The sequence below is a fragment of the Crocodylus porosus genome, unplaced genomic scaffold (assembly GCF_001723895.1).
Source record: "Crocodylus porosus isolate Cpor-Errol unplaced genomic scaffold, CroPor_comp1, whole genome shotgun sequence".
In the NCBI taxonomy this organism is placed as follows: Eukaryota; Metazoa; Chordata; order Crocodylia; family Crocodylidae; genus Crocodylus; species Crocodylus porosus.
The window spans coordinates 390,097-413,122 of record NW_017728931.1 but is presented as its reverse complement, the minus strand read 5'-3'; the positions used below and the strand labels follow the sequence as shown (position 1 = coordinate 413,122).

Sequence of the window (23,026 nt, the reverse complement as noted above, 5' to 3'; positions counted from 1 at the left end):
AGCACTCTTTCCTGCTTATGCAGGGGGTCGGACTCGATGATCTATTGAGGTCCCTTCCGACCCTAGCATCTATGAATCTATGAATCTAGGAATGAAACCCTCTTGAGGTTGTCCACATCCCTCTTGAAGTGCGGCTCTCAAAACTGGATGCAGTACTCCAACTGCAGCCTGAGCAGTGCCACATAGAGGGGAAATATCACCTCCCTGGACCGGTTTGTCATTCACACGCCAACCCAGAGGGTCACCAGAAGACAGTGTCAGGAAACAAGCCAAAGTCAAACTGCAGTTCTTATGACAAGTCAGGTGGTCACCAGAACCGGACGTCCGCGGGTGAACCGAAGTCAAACAAGGGTTCTGAAGTCTAGGGACTGGGTGCATGGGCAGAAGCAGGCACCAGGGAAGTCACAGGTAAGAATTACTTACAGACTGAAGCCAGTTTCTTGTACAGCAGGGGCCAAGTGCTGCAAGAGCTCCTTAAAAGCAGCCCTAGAACCAGTCAGCAGGCCCAGGTTCAGCTGGCCCTGCTTAGGGGATTGAGCATTGCTGACAGTGCAGTGCAAAGCCTCACAAATATATTGTGAATGCTAGATCATAGAAACTATATGAGTGGCAAGATTGGTTTGGATCCCAAGAGGATGGATGACTGTAGCAAGGCAAGAAAGTCTACCCTGAAAGGTCAGCTTTGAGCTGGGATTGGGTTTCAGCACAACACTTCCTAAGTCTGGCAATGCCTCATGCAGCATAGCAAGATACCCCCTGTCACCAGCAACCTGGAAGACTCCATCTCATTCTGCTGGATGATAACTTCCCTAGCTTCAGTTATATACCCCTTGGGGGCCTCCTGTCTTGACCACAGCAATGTAGTGTCTGGCTCTGAATGAGCCTGTAAAAAACTCTTAACTATTATGGAACATCACTGCGTGCCAGTCTAATTATACATGCCACCACACCCTGCCTTCTCCTCTCCACACTGGCTTTTCATAGGATAAAGAATCAAGCTACGGTCTTGGTCTCTGTCTTCAAGACGTTCATTGATGGAACCCAACTGAAAAACCAACTAAAGCCAAATTAAAACCAGAGTCAACCACTTAGCTTGTCAGGCATAATGAAACTGCTTACTGAAAGGGTTAGAGGCACCTGTGTAGAGGACAGCTTTCTTGATGGCTCAGCTGAGATGGTAGGAAAAACCATGTCAGAAGCTCAAGGCAATCACAAGCTCACCATCTTCCACTCAAAGGGCAGGGTACATTCCTTTTGCCTGCTTTCCTTTGTACAGAGAGAAGCATGGACACATAAAGATGGATTAGAAAAGGAAACATACCAAGACAAAACACCATATAGACCCCACAGTTCTCCCCTGGGTAGAGAAGGAGGAGAGAGATGGGACCACATGTGACAGATGCAAGTTGAGTCAAAGAGTGAACTAATGAAATTTGTTCAGATGTACAGTGATCATCTGCACCAAGGAAAGGTGTACAGATATAACAGTGATGTAGGCAGATTAGAGTTTTGTAGAACTGAATAGAAACCACCTTTGGAAGACTGAAAACCAAACTGGGGATTAAGGCTGGCATAAAAGAAAAAGGGCCTACATAACTGTTTCCATTGGTCTTCTCAGGAATATCTCTGATTCCAGCTGCATCACCCCCAAGCTTGGTTTCAACAATACATTCCAGCTGGGTGATACCATAGAATAATCTTTTATAACTGCCCTGACTCACAGCCCAGCCTAGAGAATGGATAGCTCTGAAAGCACTTGCAGTCTCACTGAAGAAAATGTATGGGAGACTAGGTCTGCTACAGATGCTTGTGATACAGTGAATTTGGAACATGTCCTTATAAATGAATCTTTGCTCCACCAGTTTGCTCCCCTTTCCCCCTTTTTAAGTAAATATTTTCACTTTCATAATGGGATTAAACCAGTGGTTCTCAACCTCATTAGACTCAAGGCACTCCTCACTAGATTTAAGGCACCACTTGGAAAATGACAGATCTTAGTTTTCACTCATTTTTGATGCCAGAAAAAAAATGAGCAATTCCTTTGCTGCAAAGAACTCAAAAGGACCACAGTAGGTCACAGTGTTTTTAAAACACTGCTGATTCCTGTTTGAAATCTCTGGGTTTGTTTTGTAAACTGTGTTTACAGACTTAACAGTGCTAAAATTGCATGGCACCCTTAAAAAGAGCTCAAGCTACCCCAGGGTGCTATGGCACTCCAGTTGGGAATCAATAGGTTAAACAAAGGACATCATTTCATGTGGTATTTAGCTAAGGCTGGATTGGCTTCCTCCCAGACCTGAGGAAGAGCACTTGTGCCTGAGAACTTGTCTAATATCTCTCCCAAGTATATCGTTGCTCCAATAAAAGATGCTACTGAACAGGTCTTGCGTCTTTGGCATCTCTTACTGCCACATGATAGAGACAAGGCCTCCTTAGTCCTCCTGTAAAGGGGGCATATCAGGGACTTGGCCTCCCTATAAAAGGTGCGTATCAGGTACTGTGAGAACATCTGTTCACCAGGGCTTCCCAGGGGAAGACTAGGACTAACGGTCATAAATTGCCAGAAGACCACTTTAGATTAGACATAATGAAAAACTTCTTTACAATTCAAGTGTCCAGGGTCTGAAATAGACTCCCTCCAGAAATGGTATACTCACCTACTCTGGATATCTTCAAAAAACGCCTGTACGCTTACCTTGCTGGGGTCATCTGACCCCAGCAGTCTTTGCTGCTCAAGTGCAGGGGGCTGGACCTGATGATCTCAAGAGGTCCCTTCCAGTCCCTAACATCTATGAATCTAGGCAATGAATAGTTCTGAGCATAGCTGAGATGCCACACATTGAAACTGAGCCTCAGAATTCTCCACACCCAGGTTCTAGCTCCTGACTATGATATCTGCCAGGCTCATGCCTTTCCCTGCTAACTAGCTGCTCAGTTCCTCACCGCAGCTCCCAGCCTACCAGTTCTGTGAAGTAGGCTAGCCTGGGGAAAATCCTTTCACCCAGAATCCCAGGACAAGGACAAGTAGGATGAAAGCAATGTCAGATTCCTTGCCTGGTGGAAGAGAATGGGAGAGACCTGGGCTGAGTGAGAGAGGGTATCACAGCTTGGAGTTCCTACATGCTGTAGACCTTGTGCTGTGTAGGAATTGCTAACTGACCTGGGGGTGGGTGAGACTGGTCTCGCTGTTCCTCTGACTGGCTAGTCTTCATTGGGGAATATGAAGGAAGAATTCTCCAGCCCTAAGTCTTGCATGGCAGCAATACAACATAAACCAGCAGGGAGGATTCCATCCCTTACAACCCCACAGGCATCTTCTGGCTGAAAGCCAGCTACTTGGGCCCTCCTTGGGACAGGATTTAGGGTATAACTGATCATTATGATCAATGTGTTTCTCAGTTTAAAAGACAGCTCAGCAAAGGTGCTTTATGAACATGATGGGGATGAGGTACAAGGTTGTTTATGATGCATCTGAGTCTTTTTCTTTTTCCTTGCAGCTATAGGGCTTATAACAGGGAGGTCTGTACCTTTAAGAGGGAATGGTCATCCCCGTTGAAAGACCACAGCTTCAGGGTATTTGGATAATGACGGAGTGTCCGCCTGGAGGTTGAACACCTCTGGGCAAAGAGTAGAAAAGTAGCAAACAGTAAGGGAACAGTTTGGAAGTATAAGACAAGCTGTGAGCAGAACAAGCTTGCTACCAAGCAAGGGCCAGGCTGCTGTGCTGGGGTCAAAGCCAAAGGGCTTCCTTCCAGTTTATACAACATGGCAGAAGGGTTTAATTTTATTTGTTTATATGTTTGTGTGTTTGCTGTGCAAAGTCTATGTTTTATTTGGGAGGACTGACTGAGGAGGTACTCAGGGAGCAAAAACTAGCAGGCTAGGCAACCTACTTACAGAGCTGTAATATTCACCTTCCCCCAGCCATTAGACCAGTCACCCAGAGATGTGCTTAATATGTTGTCCAGTATCTCTGGTGGAAACTCCAGGGAAGTTCGTTGAACAGTCTAGCCATACAAAAAGACATTCTTTTTTTTAGGGAAGTAACATCAGAAAATACCTCCCACTTGGTCACTTTTTCCCCAGACAATATCTTTCAACCCCCAAAGCATAAGGAAGGAAGGATTATTTAAATGTTGTTATTTGCCCAAACTGCTGTCGGACTTGGGTCCTCACAGTTTTCATCACAGGCTACTCTGCTAGCTGTATGATTACAATCAGTTGGAAGCAGCTGTATGAGAAGTCTAAGGGGCCCAAGCCAAAGAATCCTTTACAGCAGTGGTTCCCAAACTGTGGGTTGCGACCCCAAATGGGGGTCACAGAAACAGTAGATGGGGTTCCAAGAAATAAAATCACTTTAATACAGGGGCAGGCAAAATATGGCTTGCAGGTTGGATCTGGTCCACCAGGCAATTTCCTCCGGCCCACAGGCTCCCACCAACTAATTGTACCCCCTGCCCAGCCGACTCGCCTTGCTCCTGCCCTTGTGCACATTTCCATGGCCTGGCCCAGCCATAACACAACTTCTGAGCTGGGCTGCTGCTGCCACGGGGGGACCTGCTTGGCTTCCCTGGCATCTGGCTCACTCTGGGCATCAGGTAGGGAAGTGGTGGGGACAAGCGGAGGGGGAGCTGCAGCTGGGCAGGGCAGAGAGCAAGGGGCTGAGGCTGATGACAATGCAGAGCCCATGCCCAGGGGAGAAGAGGGACAGTGGAGCTTGGGTGGGCAGGGTGTGGGTATGATGGAGGGTGCGGGGTGTGGGGACCCCTCACAAATTCCCCCCCTTTGCACACAATCACTGCCAGCAACAGCAGGTGGTGGACACTCGGGGTGCTGATGCCCATGAAGACAATACTGGCCAGCAGTGTGCAACTCCAGCCAGCGCTGCACGTAGTGCAGCTGGGAAGTAGAGGGCAGAGCTCCCCTCCACTTCCAGCAGAGTCCCAGGACCTGTATGGAAGGGGGTGGGGAAGGCAGCTAGCTCCATCATGCAGGGCTTCCCCTGGTTCTGCCCAAGTGCCAAGAGCTGCTGGGCGATAGATGTGGACCAGCCCAGCTGCACTTCTTGCCACCATGTGCAGCGCTGGCTAGAGCTGAGTGCTGCCAGGCAGTAGTGCCTGTGCAGGCCTTGAGAATGCTGAGCACCTGCCACCTGCTGCTCCTGCCGGTGGCATGGGCTGTGTGCCATAGAGGGGGTGGGGAGGAGAGTGTGTAGGGGGTCCCCACACCTCCACCCTCCATCACACCCCACAAACCCCACACACCCACATACATACCTGCCCTGCCCCCACAACCCCTCCACATACATACCACCCCCAACATGCCCTATTGCCCTGTGCCACCATGGTCACCAAGGTGAGCATGGCCACAACAGCAGTGAGGAGTCGTGCCCCGGACTTCTGCCAAGTGGGCAGGGGGCGCCTAACCTTGGCAACCACAGAGGCATGGCACTCCCATGCTGGGTCCTGCCCACTTGGCCGCAGAGCCCCTGGGGGGAGCGCAGCAGGGCAGGGAGCCCCAAACCCACCATGGACAGCCTGCATAGTCCCTCCTGATGGGCTCTGCTCTAGGTGTGCCACCCACTGGTGGTGGGGGGGAGGAGGGGGGCAGCTGGGCTCTGCTTCAGGCACAGAAGCTGCCACTTCCCACTGGTGTCAGCCAGGGCTTGGGTGCTACTGGGGGGTAACAGGGGCCGCAGACCCTGGCCCTGAGGCACCTGGGGGGATGGGAGGGATGCGGGTTGGGAGTGAGGGACCATGCTGAGGAAATAGGGTCATGCTGAGGAAATGGGATACAAAATGCGGTCATTCTGAGGAAAAGTTTGGGAAGCACTGCTTTACAGGGTTGCTGGAGCCAGGGTCAAGGGCTGACCCCTCTGCAACAAATCACGCTATGTTACGATTATGCTGGTTGTGTGAGGAGAGAGGTTGCTCTGTACTGTGAGGGATGAACTGTCCCCATCTTATAATTCACCCTCTGTTCTGCATTTGTCATATCTTTTATTTATCAAACCTGTTGGCCCTGCCACTGCAGAACATGCAGCCCTGTATTAAATTGGCTCATCAATCACCTGATTGCCAACCACAGTCTTGCCATGGAAGAGAACAGGAGGAAATGGATAGAAAGTCTTGCCAAACTTTCTAGAAATTGCATTCCCAGTTAAGCACAGCCCTTAATCACATGGCTAATTTTAAACACCTGAGCAATGCCAGTGGGACCACTCACATTTTTAATGTGTTCTCCACAAGTGAGGGGCTTTGTAAAATTGAGCCAAAATGATCTCAGGAGTCTTTCTATTTGTACTGATTCTTGTTACTGTCATTCAACTCTTGCAGTCAGTAGAGCTTTACATCCAGCTAAAGAACTGGCTTGCTATTTTAATGGAGCTGTCCCTGTAAAAAAAATTGAAATGTTATCTTGCCTCTTGACATATAATTATATCAGTGGCTATTGCTTTGTGACACAAAAACCTACGCAAATACTTGCCATTTAATTGGGAAGAATAAGTTTCGTGTTGTTTGGTAAGGATTATTGTGTGATATATTTTATGGGATCAATTTCATGGTTGGAATCAGCTTAGACAAGCTTTTGAATGCAAGGCATTCTTTGCCATTTTAGCCCCAGTGTCTTCAATATGAAATGACGGTGCTCATCTTCATGGTGTGATGTTTAGTTCCATAGCACGGCATGAGTACACAAAATAGGTTGTTATTTAAACTTTGCTCGGGGCAGTAGGATTTTCTTTTTCCTCCTCATTTGGTTTAATTTTTCCACTTTCTGTGTTGTTCTCCTTATTCTTGGCTAAGTGGTGCAAAAATGACGGGTTTGATCCTCAGATGGTTTCTGTTCACTTCCCTACTGTTACAGCATCTTATTCCCTCTGACGACCTAGCCCACTCTTTTTTCAACCAAAGTGGCCATGTAGAAGCTTTCTCAAATTTGACCAAAATGAGTGTTGCACCAAAAAAAAAAGGAAGGAAGGAAGGAAGGAAATGGACTTGGCCTCAGACCCTATTCTCATGGACAGTGGAAGCTGTCAAAGTGGAAGAAGGATCCATGTTAGTGATCTGTCTCTGCCTTCCGTGTTTGTTTTGGGCCCTGGCAGTATGAATGAATTTATCTTTTGATGCTTGGCTATGGAATGAGACAGATTTGTAACGCACAGGTGTGAATGACTGTTGATTAGGGAAGTTTTTTGTTTTCACGTTTAAACAAATAGTGTCTGAAATACAGTGTATGATGTGACTTTGAATTAAACAGGGTAACAGGCATTGTGGCTATAGGAGATGCAGCAGATGCAAAATACCTTGATTTTTACAAGGTTTTTGACACTGTCTCACATGACATGCTCACAGGCAAGTTAGAGATATGGTCTACATGAAACAACAAACAGGCAGGGTACACACCTGGCAGGGTGCATAGCAGGGTACAAGAAAACTGTTCTTGAAGAGGAGATATCACTGCCAGGAAGAAATTTTTTCCCCCACTGTTGCTCTAGGTGTTAGGGTTTTATTTCACTTAACTCAAAAGTATTGGGTAATGGCTGCAACCAAAGCAGGGAATTTTGACTGGGGTGTGCCACTGCTCCTACTAAGACTCTAACAGAGGTTCCTGTTCAGAGGGACTTGGCAGATGCCTCCAAAAAGTGACTCAAAACCTGGAGGCTGAGTAGGAAGATTCCTTGTGTCAGTCAGTGGGGAACACTGAGCATTGGGGGTGGTTATGACCTGGAACACAAGTGCTTGACTGAGGATGCATGTTAAGCACCTTCATTGACTCAGGATATAGAATGCCGGTTCCTCTGCTAAGGGCAAGTTCACAAACATGGCACTGATGTCCACCTTGGCAGCATGGTCTAGTCATTAGAGTGTTTATTTGGGAAGTGAGAGATTTGAATTCTACGTTCTCCATTAACTGAAGAGACTCTGACCCACCTTTCCTATCTGCCAGAAGAGTGCCTGGTTTACTGGGGCCGTGGAAGATGCCAGCGGTGGCATAGACTCATAGAAGATTAGGGTTAGAGGGGACCTCAGAAGGTCATCTAATCCAGTCCCCTGCTCACAGTAGGACTGTCCCTAAATGGATCATCAAAGCTTTGTCTGGCCAGGTCTTAAAAACCTCCAAGGATGGAGTCTACCACCTTTCTGGGTAACTTGTTCCAGTGTTTTACTACCCTTCTAGTAAGAAAGTTTTTCCTAATATCCAACCTAAACTTCTCTTGCTACAACTGGAGACGGTTACTCCTTGTTTTGTCATCTGCCACCACTGAGAGCACCTTCCTCTTTGGAACCAGCTTTCAGGTAGTTCAAGGCTGCTATTAAGTCCCTTCTCAGTCTCCTCTTCTCTAAACTAAATAAGCCCAGCTCCCTCAGTCTTTCCTCATAAGTCATATCCCCCTGCCCCCTCACCATTTGTGTTGCCCTCCGCTGCACCCTCTCCAATTTATCCACATCCTTTCTGTAGTGGGGATCCCAAAACTGAACACGGTACTCCAGATGTGGCCTCACCAGTGCTGAATAGAGGGGAACAATCCCTTCCCTTGACCTGCTGGCAACACTTCTACTGAGGCAGCCCAGTATGCCATTAGCCTTCTTTGCAACAAGAGTGCACTGTTGGTTCATATTCAGCTTATTGTCCACTGTAACCACCAGGTCCTTTTTTTCAGAGCTGCTGCCCAGCCAGTCAGCCCTCATGAGATTTCTTTTGGTCCAATCCTCCAATTTGTCAAGGTCACTCTTGCTTGTCCTTTTAATATTGCATTCTTCATCTGTACAGTATCCACAAGATGGAAGAGAGAGAAACCCCCCACAACACACACACACCACTCTTACGTTTAACTGTTCTCCTTTTCATTTGGGTCAGTTTTTAAGTTAAAAAAGAAAGTCTGTCATGAAATAAAAGCTGAAATGCATTGTTCCAGTGGTGTCAAAATGTAGCATTTCAGCATGTCTGAAACAAAACATTTCACTCAGAAAATGCTGAAGGGGAATATTTCAACCTTAGACCTTAGAAATACAGCACACAGAGAAAGAGGTCACCTTTGTGCTCTAGTTTAGACACAAGCAAGCATGCTGGGTGCCTGTGGAGAACAGATCTAAGATTAGGATCTGTCAGGGATCTTCCTGGCAGATTTCTTCATCATATAAAGAGCCTAACCTAGAGCCCATTCATTTGAATAGGAAATTTTCTAATCACATCAGCAGATTTTTGGATTAGGCCCCTTACAAAAACTGGCAGGACTTAATTAAGGTGTTGTTACAGGTTACCTTTGCAACACTGTAAATCTGTGGATTGTTAGGCCTTCATAAAGTTAGAACAGTTTCAGAGCAGTCACAGATTAAGGCTTAATGCCATCTCAGATCTACACAACTTTAATCCCAGATTGGCCTCATCAGCCTCTTTGGATCCACAGATAAGGCAGTCGTGAAAGACAATCATCCTCAACTGCGACAGATTGCCAAAGACAATTAGAGAGCCCAGTAAACAGAGGGACAGGAGCCAGGACTCTATCTCTCCTCTGCAGTGGGAGAGGATGGGGAGGGTGGCATATAACTCAGAGGTAGAGAAACCGCTGTGTGGCTTCCCTTACTCAGCAGCCAGCAGGAGCTATGAGTGGAAGGCAAAAGTCTTGAGGAAAAAAGAAAAAATGAAGCAGGGGTGAGAAGTAAAGAGAAAGGAGTGAAAAAAGGGCCGAGAGTTTGCTTAACATGCACGCTGAAGCAGAGCTGAGACCCAGCAAGCAGCAAACTGGTGAAAAGCACCTGGGTGCTCAGAGTGGTCAGAGTGTGCTGGGGTCACACTCCCTGGGGGACAGGAAAGGTGCTTCCTTCAGGCCAGCACCACCCCCTTGGGCAATAGAATTCAGGAGGGTTGAAACTTTGCCCACAGAGCAAAGAAGTAGGAAGGGTTAGGAATGATGCATCCTGGGATGCTGGGGGTATGAACATAGAGCATTTTATCTCCCTGGAGCAGACTAACAGTACCCTGGAGCAACCTGGGGAAAACGGGTCAAAGATAACCCTTGCTTGAATTGGCATACCTTTTAAAGTGTAGAGGGTTACTTAGCATGGGTTAATGCCCTTTAACGGGTTAGCGCTCCCATTTTAAATGTCTTTATGGCCCTTCAAAGGTAATCTGTGTAACATTACCCTTACGTAGACCCAATTGGCCACTAGGCTTTGACTTCCAATGTTTCTCACATCATTCTGGATAACAGAGGCCCAGGATTAAAAATATTTCAGCGGAGCATGCTGAGGAAGGAGCAACTGTCCTCAGAGCTTTCTGTAGGTGTCTTGACTTGTTAGGCATAACATTTACACACTAGGCTTCACAGCAGATGTGCATGCTAGTCTCTCTGTGGGCCTGATTAAACATTCATTGAATGGAAACATTCGCTTTGACTTCTGTTGGCTTTGGATCAGATATTACAGCCAAGATGTCCCAGAGCAATAAGTAAACTTCTGTGCTTACTCTGAGACCCTTGGAAGGGTTGCAGTTTTCAGCAAGTATCTTGCAACTTTATGTTTTCAAGTCCTTTCTGGTGTACCCTAATCCAGGCTCACAAAACAGGCTGCATTTGAAGTCATGGCCTGTGCCTTCCTATACCTGACAATATATAGTTACATTCCCTGCAGTCTCCTCAGACAGTCAGTATTGCTTAATTGAGCTTTAGGGGGTTTGGCTCAGTCGGTAAATCTCTTTATGGGAGTTTTTTGTGTCACTGTTTTCATGATTGTTTTCCTCCTTCCCTGCTACCACCTTCCCTGTATTTTTATTAACATGTATCGTTTGACATTGTTTCCACTTTAAACATTTATGAGGCATTATGCTTTAAAAATTAGGTTGATGAATCAAAAGAGACAGTTCCTCTAATAAAGTCATTGCAGTAAAGGCCAGGAGCCTTTTTGTCAGCTTTGTGATTTGTCATTTGGCTGTTGTAAATTGCTCTGAGGAACATGATTATAAAAAGATACCAAAATAGATGTAGCAGAAACCAGTTAGAAAACTAAGCAAAGATGGAGAAGTGTCAAGACACAGCACATGTACACTGGGACATAGAATTAGAGTAGTTAAGAATGCCACAACTGCCCACATGCTGCGTCTAAGTGATAATAAAACCTGAGGAGATGGCAGCAGGGGCAGCCAGGGTTCCAGTACCTGCTCCCAAAGGTCTTTCTGCCTTTTGTCCAGTGGCAGTCTGTAGCAGGACTTAGCCCCAGGCGCAGCTGTGACACCCAGCAAGGCCATGCATCCAAAGGTGCATCTCAAGCCAGTCCAGAGAGGTGATACTCCCCCTCTATGTGACTTTGGTCAGGCCAGAGTTGGAGTACTGCGTCCAGTACTGGGCGTCACACTTTACAAAGGATGTGGCCAGCCTGGAGAGGGTTCAGAGGAGGGTCACCCACTTGGTGAGAGGGCAGCAGGACAGGTGCTACAAGGAGAAACTCAGGGACCTGAACCTGTTCAGCCTCAGCAAGAGGAGGCTGAGGGGGGACCTGGTGGCTGCATACAAACTCATCAGGGGAGATCAACAGCAATTAGGAAGAGCCCTTTTCTCCCCAGCATCACCTGGGGTGACAAGGAACAATGGTAATAAGCTGATGGAGAATAGGTTTAGGTTAGAGATCAGAAGAAAATACTTTATAGTTAGGGTGGACAAAATCTGGAACCAAATTCCCAGAGAAGTGGTCCTCACCCCTACCTTGGGCAAATTCAAGAGGAGGTTGGATGATCACCTGTCTGGGGTCTTGTGAACCCAGCATTCATTCCTGCCTGTGGCAGGGGGTCAGGCTAGAAGATCTGTTCAGGTCCCTTCTGACCCTGGCTACTATGAAATTATGAAACTGAAACCCCCCGGTGGCCTTGTAACTCCTGCCCTGCTCCAGCTCTCTGGGTAACCTCCCTCTTTTGCCCCTTCGCCTGCCACACCTTGCTGGTATTATTTTATTGGGAGAAAGGGAGGCTGTCCTAGAGCGAGCCTTTGTCTATTAGTCATCAGTGGGTTCCTCTCAAACCTTGCTGATCCCCATCCTGCCCTCAAACACTAGATGGGCCCTCCTGGCCTGTCCATGGCTCCCAAGGCACCTGTTGCCTTAAAGACTATTTGTGGCCTCCAACCTCCCCTGTAGCCATGGCCATGCCTCACAGGTGTTACCATTCAATCATTCTAGTGGATACCTTGCCCCCAAGACAATATCAGGTCTCCTCAGGCCTCCATGCCCTTGTTAAGGCCTCAGCCTTCCCAGACTCCAGCCCTATCCTCTAGCAGGGCCCTTTAGCCCAGGCCTACTGTGCCACACTTGACTTCCAGGCTCCAGCCCTTGTTTTGCCCCTCATGGGCTCTGCCTTCACCCTTCTTGGGCTTTGCCCATCTGGGGATTTGAGCCCCTAGCCCTGGTCTCACCCTTATTAGGCTCTACCCTTAGTCCTCCTGGCTGCAGGCTTTCTTTAGCTCACCCTTCTTGGCCTGTGAGCTGCTGCACCAGATTCTACCCTCTTAGGCTGTGAGCTTCTAGACCTGGTTCCCCTCACTCAGGCTCTGACCCTTAGTCCTCCCAGCTTCAAGCTGTCTCTGCCACCAAGCTTTGGTCCTTTTGGCATCTGCCTGCCCATGTTGTAAGCCCACTCCCTGGCAGGGCTCAAAACACTATGTGCCTTCCTGGCACTATGGCTGCCTATAAATGTGTTTGGAGGTGGGGGGAGGGGAGGCATTTTAATTAGAGCAGCCACTCTAATTAAAAATGGTTCACTGTCACATGTATTAAGTCCACCACCCCCCCCCCCCCCATTTCAAAATGGCCACAGGGACATTTTAACTAAAACTTAATTGACAAGGTTTAGTTAAGACACCAATGTGACCTTTTTGAAATGCAGGGGGGCTTAATACATGTGATGATAAGCCGATGAATCGAGTCTGCTCTGATGCATTCTAATTAGAATGCAAACAAGCATGTCTATTGGCAGCCTGTGTGACCTTCTCTTCCTCCCCTTGTAGCTACCTGTGGTCCACTAATATGAGCAAGAACACAAACACAAACCTACTGGTTAGCTAACAAAAATCTCCCTACACTGAGTCACACTTCCCTGCAAACTAGAACTCCTTTACTTGCAGCGCCTAGAGCAGCTCCAGCACCCATTACTCCCTTTCTGTCAGCCATCTTTCCTATGAGACTTTTCTCCCTGCCACCTGCAGAGCCCAACTGACTGCCAGTTCTCAGGCACTGGCTATTTGTGCCCATAAAGCCCCGCCTCTTCCTGTCAGGTGGTTCTCCAACCACCCACAGGGGTTTCCATTTAAGCCTGATGGCTAGCCTGCCCTTCTCTGTTGCAGCTTAACTGAGCTGCTTATAGAACCTTGCCCTGGGCAGCTTACTGCTTGCAGCTGGCTTCTGGGATCATTGTTCCTCCAAGAGTAGCTCTTCTGGCTGATACTGCCTGCTTAATTCATCACAACTGGCCCCTGTTCAGCTTGCAGGGCCACCCAGCAAGCTCCACCTGCAGCAGCATCCCTTACAGAAACAAGAGCCTCTGGCTCCCTGTTATACTGTCTAATGTAAATGCATAGACATCCTGAGAAGGGGGACTGAGCCAGGTGTCCTCACCCCTTCCACTAAACTACAGTCAGGCTCTCTCCTGCATATACCTTTTGGCCTTGCGATTCTTGGGGCTTGTCTATGCTAGGGCACCAGCACATCCTGAGGAACATAGGGCCAGGAATGCCTGCCCCACCCAATCTCACATGCACACTTCACCTGTGGAAATTAATGGCTATGCTTCAGACTCATCCCCAGCACTCAGCCTTGAACTCTTTGTTTCCAGTGGGCCTGAGACTGGCTGTTGGGGATAAGCTCAGATCAGGAAGTGTCTGGTTCTGGAGTGTGTCAGTGAACTCAGATGGGTAGGTCATATTCACCTCCATGCTTCCCAGGTCCAACTATTGTAATAGTATACACAAACCCTGGGTTGCCCCTGGGCCCAGTTTCAACGGTAAGAGGAGGAATGTTGATACCACCCAGCCTATTCTGTAGTTTGATGGCTCTCCTGGTAGATGACAAGATGTGAGATTGAGATCTCTAAGGCTGAAGACCTAGAACCTAGGTCTCCTGATACATCAGTCAGCTATTATACAAGGGGTGTATACCAGCCCCATGGCCTTCTCCAGCCATGTTTTTCAGTGACAGTGACCACAGGTGATGCATTTGTACTGAACTCAGTTCTCTCAGTGTGTGTTCAGTCTGCTCTGAGTACACTAGTAGAGTGAGCCTTTCCAGGGACTGGGGCAGAGTTTATGCATCATCCAACATCTGTTCTAGATCACATCAGAGCTAGGCACCTACCTGTTCAGACTGGGGCACTTTCAAGCATGCATGGACACCTAAGTGTAGCTGCCTAGGGACCCTGAAGGTCTAAAATTAGGTGCCAGGTTAGATGCCTCAGGAGTTTTGTGGCTCCATTCCACCTGAGTCCTGTTTAAGGGCTAAGTTTACTGACCTGGTCCTAGCCTGGGGTGTGTGTGGGTGAGGTATGTGAATAACAGAGATTTTGGTTCACAGCTGAACTTCAAATACACACACACGTATATGTACACCATATTTTGTGGTGCTCTTTTTTTTCCAAAACCCAGCGTCTGGAAATTGCAGTGTGCATTATTTTCAGAAAATATGATGAGATGAGTAAAATCTGTGTCAGATTCACAGGTAGCAGAATGAGCAGACTCAGCTCCCTGGTTGCTGTTACTCAGCTACTTATTACAAGGAAAGATCTTTTTAAATTCATTTTGTCTTTCAAAAGCAAGGGACATATTATAATGTAGGGTGTGTTGTATGTGAGAAAATACTATGTGTGTGTGTGTATACACACACACACACACACACACACACAGAGGCATATATATAGTTTTGAACTGAACAAAGTGTTTCATTCAAGCTAAAAACAAAATGTTTCAGTTGAAGGGCAGTATTTTGCTTTTTTATTAAGTAAAAGTTATGGTAGTATAAAAGTAATATTTTAACTGTGATGGTTCAGAAATTATGTGAGAGGCAAGGATGATAGTAGCTTTTATTGGGCTAGCTATAAAGTGAGACAAGCTGCTATCTGCTTTTCTTCAGTATGCTGTGCCTGACTCCCTGTGATCAGAGACCTGAAGAAGAATGTCCTTCATTCAAAAGTTTGTCTAACTATATCCCAACTACACAGTTGCTCCAATAAAATATTACTCTAAGAAATCCTTGCCCCTGACAAAGCAAATTTCAAAACAAAACATTGCTTTTATAAAGAAAAGAAGTGTTTCATTACTTTTAAAAAGTAACTTTTTCCATTTTTTCCAGGATTTTGTTGTTTTGGGTTTTTTGGACCAAACCAGTTCAATACATTCAGTCTGAATGTACAAGTAGTATTGGTCAACCTTCATCTGTATTGTTCTCCAAATAAATATTTGACTGAACAGCATGGCCCAGCTTTTACCACCAGGGCAGTTATGCCTTCTGCAACAGTACCACTCGCTAGTAAGAGAGACAAATGTAACATAAGCCCTCTTCCTTGTTCCAGTCCATTATAGTAAATGTGTTAGCAGTAAAGCTATTCCAGCTGTTGGGCTCAACCATGACAAAATAATGAAACATTTCAGATTTCAGCAGCCCTTTGATTTGGTCTGAGCCTGGTTCTGATACTTATGTAGACTGTAACCAGTTGGGTGTCAGGCTCTTGTAGGATCCATAACAGCCCTTCTGCTCTGCCTTGTTTTCTCCTAAAATTCACTCAGGTCCGGATCCCTAAATCTGTAGGGCAGGCCTGTGGGGACACAGGCATCTTAGAAACTAGATGCCTTTTTATTAAACCAAATGTGCCTTGTCTCTAGAGGGGGAGGGTGTGCTTTCTTGTGACCTGTGAATTAGTATTAATGTCTAAAACATTTTTTTTAGGATTAAACAAACTACTGGAGTCATTTAAGCATATGGACCCAAGTCTGTGATCATAGCTCAGTAGCCGAGTTGCCCAAATTTTCACCTGTCACTGCTTTATGACATCTCCTAGGAGGGTGTTTCAGCTAAAATCAAGTGCATCAACTCAGATTTTGGGCAAAATAGATACATTTTTGTTGTTGTTTCTCTTGCAGACAAACAAAGCAGTTGCCAAGGGAGACTTCCATCAAGCCAGCTCCAGCTCCCGACGAGCGCTCTTCCTGGCCGTCCTGTCAATCACCATTGGGACTGGCATATACGTGGGCGTAGCTGTGGCTCTGATCGCCTACCTGTCCAAAAATAATCACTTATGAGCCTCAAAAACAAGCGAGAGCTAGCCGTACAGCTCCTTCTAGTGCAGAAACCCACAGAGGCTCAGATCGTGCCATCTTCCCAAACAACCAGGGGGACCTGAGCCCTGGGACTAGCTACTGGGGAGATGGGCCTATGTGTACTGTGTCCTTTTTCATTCTTTGCAATGTACAAGGCCTGCTTCTTGACCCTTCCATGTCCTTGACCCTTTTCTTCTCTTTTTTCTTTTCTTTTTTGCAACCCAGCATTTACAAGAAGCCAGCAAACATAGGCCTTTTCTGAAGACCCTTCAGAGCAATCCAGAACTTTGTGACTACACTGGTTTGTTCTTGGCTTGCTCATTAACACACTAGGCTGCACTGCACTGAACTGTAGGGAAGCCTGAACAGGTACTGGTTCTCAGAAAGAGCAATACAAACCTAGAAAGAAGCATATATTTTCTTTTGAATGTGAGGGCTCAATGACCAAAGGGTGGGATGGAGGCCTTAGTGAAGAATGGCATTGTCTAATCTCACATTCAGTAGATTGCTGCAGGAGAGGAAAACAGATTGATTTTCCTGTCTTGATTTTGGTTTAAAATTTAAATACTTGGGAACCAGCAGTGCGTGATAGCTGAGTTTCACGCACGAACAAGCTCTGCAAACTGAACGTGAAGCGGGCATAGCATGGGATCTATTGTAAAATTAATACGTCAATTCAGCTGCTACTTGATGATGATTCTCTCCTGAGGCACGTAACTCATTCAGGCCACTTCCTCCCTCCTGGGAAGAACCTGTCCAGCAGCTAAATACACGAAACCTGCAAAAATATTTCATGGCAAAGCATGGAGTCAACAAAGGGCAGGAATGCATCATGCCCCTCCGAGGTGTGGACTCGGACCCAGAGCAGCGCATGAGAACACTCGAATTCCCACCTCATGGCACCAGTGGTCATTCATAGACTGTGGACTCTCAGCCTAGGCATGGAGATAACACTTGACATTATCTCACTGTGCTGTCCACCTGATAAGCAATTTAACTGGTATGTTGTAAAGGAATTGAGTGTTGTCCTTATTTCACTGACTGGAACAATAAGCTTATTTTATTTATTACACCCCCTGACTCACTGCTTTTCCTTTCTTTTATTTATTAATTTTTTTACAGCCCCATCATGTATTCAAAGGATTCAATTTATCAGACACAGGTAACAGTGTTAAGAAATGGATTGTTGCAATAGGCCTTTTAAAATTCATTCACTTGGTTTTATCCGTGCCACTCATTTATCTAAGAAGATCATTTGTTCCAATTATTCTATAGTTCTTATCTGATTTTTTTCTTTCTTTCTTTCTTTTTATTTTCTTTTTTTTGGAGGTGGGGTGGACATACACATCCAAAACTATTTTTCTGCTAGTTATACCGTTTATTAAAACACATAGCATACAGCTGCTGATGCAAGTTGTTGTGCTTTCTTTGGAGTGCCTCAGATGAATGCACAATATTACATAAATGGTGTAGCATTAGCCTAGCAGGGAACAGACACCCAAGATCCTGAATTTGCCCAGTAAGAAATGATAATGCCATACTGCATATTAGGGCCTGACCCAACACCCTCCGGCAGCTTAAGGTCATGTTCCCATTTGACTCACTGGGCTTTGGATCAGGATAGAAGAGGGAACAACTTCTTGTGTGCCCCTCTAGTCTGTAGTCATTGTTCTGCTAATTCCACGGTCAATCAAAAGCAGATAAATGCCATCCAGCACTATATAGACTGCTAGTTTCTGGGCACAATCATTTTTTAGAGCTAAACTTTTCAGAAAGAGACAGGAATCAAACTGTTTTTTCCTGTCTCGTGAAAATCAGTCAACTGGTGGAGCATGTAGCTCCACCTGACCCCCAGCTGCTGTGGCAGAGCCCATTTCCTCAAAGCAAAGGTTAAAGCATGGCCCATCCACTTCACTTCCCCTGGAAATAGCAATGCAGAGGTGCGAAGGGGAGGGTCTTCCTTTTAAGGAGCAGCCGAATGACGGTCCTCCCAATGTCCTAGCAACAAAGATGTATCTGCTTGATGCAGTTCACCTTTCTCCAAGCCTAAGTTTCAGGCTGTATTTAAACTCACATACAGAGATTTGGGAGGTTAAATTGGGTTCAAAATGCCCAATTTAAACTTAGCTCATACAAACCGGGTCTCAGTAACCAGCAATCAGCCTAAGCCTGTAACTGAACAGAAGTTCCACGCACACAAACTGGTCTAAAAATTGCAGAACCCAGTTTAAGATAAACCTGGATCTATGTATTATCAGACTCATTCAATTTAAGTCAAACCAGTGCATGGAACTTCTGCACAGCCCTGGGGCTGGGGAAACCCAGCCACTGACCTCAGCCCTGGGGCTGTTCTTTTCACTCCCCCCTTCTCCTGCACTGATCTATTTCTTGCACCCCGAGCCCCTTGCTCCCCCCAGAGCCACCGCTCTCAACCCCATCCCAGAAGCTTTTTCAGATACAGCCACTTTTATCAGTGTTCACTGCTGCTGGAGCCATGTAAGTCCCAGTGCAGGGAGGAGGAGTGGAAGGAATGGAGGTAGTTCACTAATGGGGACCTCATTCCACCTCAGTTCACCCACAGGTCATGCCTGCCTCCTGCTCGCTCCATCCACAGGTCACACCTGCTCCCAACATCCTACCTGTAAGTAATGTCTGCTCCCCCAACCCTTATGAGTCGTGCCTGCCCTCCCACCCCACCTGCGAGTCACATCTGCCCCCACACGCCACCTGTGGGTCATGCCTGACCCCCTACCCATCATGGGTCGCATCTGCCCCATGCCCCACTCACAGGTTGTGCCTGTTTCCCCTACCCCACCTGTGGGTCATGCCTGTCCCGCTAACCCACCCACAGGTTGTGCTTTCCCCCATCCCCTCCAGACTGCTGCACCTCCAACCCCCCAGGTAGCCCCCCTACCCCCCATCATGACTTACCTGATATCAGGCAGACATCTTGAATTGATTTAACCTCCCTCTAATGATCCTGAATGCCTGTACTTAGCCAAGCAGGCTTCAATGCCTTGATTATTCTGGAGTCACATCTTAAACTGTTATTTAGAACCAGGAAGATTAGAAAATGACACCTAAAAATTACTTAAATGAGACACTCTAATCACATGATTCCAGGAGCTAATACTTTATGCATGAATCTAGAGTACCAATCCTTAACCCAGGCCCAGCAGAGCCAACAGCAATATAGACGGAGTGTAGGCTTCAGGGCTTGGCTCATAAGATAAACTTTTCTGATCAATGTAAAAAAATGTTCCCAGCACTCATTCAAAAGCAAAGACTGCACACAAGCAAGGCCTGGCACTGTCAAATGTGTATTTAACCAATGCTTTTTTAGATCAATCGAATCAATGTAAAATGGAGGGTTTTTTAATTTGAAGTGAGCCCTTTGGGGGAAAGGCAGCAAGATGAGTGTGTATCCACTTATTCTATAGATGCACAACACCAGAACTACAGCTAGCTTCTACTGGGAGGCACATCATAAGGTAATAATTTGTAGGTGTCAAGCACTTGAAGGCCCCTGGCTTTGTACCTCTTAGCCACGGGTGATGTTTAGCAAGGGAAAATGTAAGGGAGAGAAGCCAGAGAGCTAACGTAATGGAACAGAATTAGAACTGGCTAAAATATTAGCATGGCTGTGACACGCACAGCAAGGGCTTGAGAATGCCTGAACCATGAGCTGGCAAACTCAGAATATGTATATTTTATTTCAAAACACTTTAAAGTGTAATAAGAACCTTTGAGAGCAAGCCCCTTTAGTTCTGATTCGTCCATGGGAGATACAGCACTATACAAGCATAAATAACACTTTTAATTGCCACAGAGCTAGTGATAGTGTTAAGGGATAAAAAGCAAACTGGAGTCAGGCATCTGGAGCCACATTCAACAGAACTCAGAGTACCATGACGTCTTTTTCAGGGTCCTAGCCCAAGATGCCAAGGGCCCTATCTTGTTCTACCTTATAGGCCCCTAAATGGACTTAGGTGCCTAAGTTGGATCCTATTGCAACCCATGGGAGTCCCTGAAAAACTGCATGCATTTACTTTTATAGCATTCTGTTATCTCAATTTTAACTAAGTCACAAAAAGCAAAGAGGAGGAGGAGGACAGGCCACCCACTTTTTAGGCTAACAGCTTTTCAGGATTTAAGCAGGTTAGATTAGAATTACACTCAGGCACTGATGTCCACTTAGATGGCTCCAAAAGCTTGGGAAGTTCAAATCAGGTTCTATATTTTAAATCAAGGAAGGGGAGTGGGCAGAGGGATGGCTTGTATTCCCAGTGGATTCTGCACAGGGTATAGAATCACAGAAAAACAGGACTGAAGAGCCCTCAGCAGGTTACCCATCACTACTCAAAACAAGGTTATCCCTGGCTAAACCATCTCATCCAAGTCTCTGTAAAACCTGCTCTAAACAATTCAAGTGATGGGGAGTCCACAATTGGTGTGGGAAATCTGCTCCAGTGCCTGCTACCTTAATACTTAGAAACTTCTTCCTAATATCCAACTTATTTTTCTTGTTACAATTTAAGAGTATTACATTTTGTTTGGTCCCCTGCAGCCACAGAGAAGGGCCTATCAATATTTTCTTTATGTTACAAACACCCTTTCAGTGTTCTCTTCTCAAGACTAAATAATCCCAGTTCATCTAATCTTTCCTTGTAAATCAGAAATATGACATTCTGCTGTAAGGATTGGTTTGGACTCCCCCTTACATCCTCTCATTAACACATACCATACATTGTGTTCAGAATGGCATTTTCTATTGCTTTTATGCCCTGTGTTAGTTTCTTTCAAAATATTATGAGCCCATTGTGCTGAGAGGGCTGTCCATGCCCCTATGGACCTGTTTGCACAGATCTGGCCATGCATTAGACACAGAAACATGGCCCTCCTTGAAATATATCATTACATCAGCCTTATCTCACCCTCAGTTAACATGAAGCAATTTTGAAACACTCCCACCGTTGCATCCTGATAGTTGCCAACAGGTAAGGAGTGAGGAGAGGAAATCCATCTGTACTTTGCCTTTGCAGATTATGCTGAGAGCTCACATGATCTATTCCTTCAACCCACCTCAATAAAGGAATCCTAAATCCAAGGAAACTGACTGTCCCATGTTCTATGGTATTATTGTGATTTTATTATAAACCTCATGGTACTGGGTGTTTTACTTTTGGCCTGAATTCCTGGAGGCATGTTGGTAGAGAATCTCAGTTTTTATTCCAAAAAAGCATGTTTCAAGCCTTCACCACAGAAGAAAGCTGGAAAATGTGACCTGAATTTTAACCCTAGAGTCAGAAATGACCCTTCACTGGAGGAGATGTGAGGCACCAGGACAGTCTACCTCATCCAGCTGCTGAGAAAGGAAAGCCTTCATCTTTGCCAAAGGGACAATTTACCAGGCTGTGGAATGGAGACCTCAGGTTCACTGCCACTGCCTGATAGCTCCTGGAGAGATCTATAGCAGAGCTACAGGAGTGCTCCTATGAGCAGCAAAAGGAACACATCTGTCAGGATGCTGCTAGTCTGGCAATGGGGGTGCACAGCTATTCTGAGCCTGCTTTGAGAAGAATCACAATTGAGGCATAGTAAGTGAGGAGCTTCATGATGGAACAGGTTGCTGGGGAATTTCCCATACCACCGCAATTCTTTGTAATAGATGGAAGAATTGGACCACACTGAAGTGACAACATAGGAAATTTCAGAACAAATTAATAAACTAAATACTAATAAGTCACCGGAACTGGATGGCATTCACCCAAGAGCTCTGAAGAAACTCAAAAGTGAAATTTCAGAACTACTGGCAACAATATGTAACCTGTCATTACAATGGTTCCTGTGCGAGAGGGCTGGCAGGTTGCTACATAATACTAGGCCTGCGTGAAACAGAAAGTATTTACTTCAGATTCAAATCACTGTCCTGATTCAATTCAGCCGAATCCAAAGTCATTCGGCACCAAATCTTATTCAGCCATGGACTACACAGGAAGGCAGTGCCAGCAGGAGCAGCAACCAGATGAGCCCCCGGAGAAGCCACGGAGGGAATGATCAGGGAGCTGGGGGATTGAACCAGGAAATCAAACTGGGAACTGGAGGGAAGCCCCTGTTCATTCCCATATCCCCCAGTCATTCTCCCCAGCTCTCAGTTCAATTCCCCTACCTCTTTTGGTTTCTCCTGGGGCTGCTGCACTGCCTGCCTTGCGGGCAGCCGGGGAAGCAGCCAGACAAGGCACAGGTTCTCCCAGGGCTGCCAGCTCAAGCCGGGGCTCATCCAGCTGCTCCCCAGCTGCCCCCACCAGCACTGCTTAGTGCCTGCCTGTACAGTCTATGGCTGAATCTCTGAATCTCTCTGAATTGATTCAGGGGCTTCCAGTTTGACTCAGAGAGAAGAGATTAACGGATATCCCAATTTGATTCAGATTCTGAAATTCAGCCACCAAATTGAGCTGAATCTCTTCCGAACTGAATCGGCTACTGAAGCTTTCCACAGCCCTACATAATACCCATCTTCAAAAATGGCTCCAGAGGTGATCCTGGGAACTACAGACCAGTGAGTTTCACTTCCATCCCTGGCAAGTTGGGAGAATCTATAATAAAGAATAAAATCAGCAGTCACATAGGCACTGGCTTTGTAAAGGGAAATCCTGCCTCACACATCTGCTGCAGTTCTTTGAGGATGTTAACAAGCACATGGACAAGGGGGATCCAGTTAGCGTAATAAATTTG

General features: G+C 46.3%; 1 protein-coding gene across 2 annotated transcripts in view; it reads left to right on the top strand.

The window, feature by feature from the left end:
- The window catches only part of SYNDIG1 (synapse differentiation inducing 1), a 143,732-nt gene extending 126,037 nt beyond the window's left edge, over positions 1-17,695 (top strand). The window contains exon 4 of one of the 2 annotated variants that reach the window (XR_002102737.1): positions 16,115-16,185. Coding sequence is in view for 1 of the 2 variants with exons in the window: in XM_019544035.1 (XP_019399580.1) it covers positions 16,115-16,273 (159 nt within the window). In the remaining variant the exon portion in view is untranslated. Of the gene's footprint in view, positions 1-16,114 lie in introns of both variants that reach the window. The other variant, XM_019544035.1, reaches the window with a different exon arrangement.
- Positions 17,696-23,026: the final 5,331 nt, after the last annotated feature.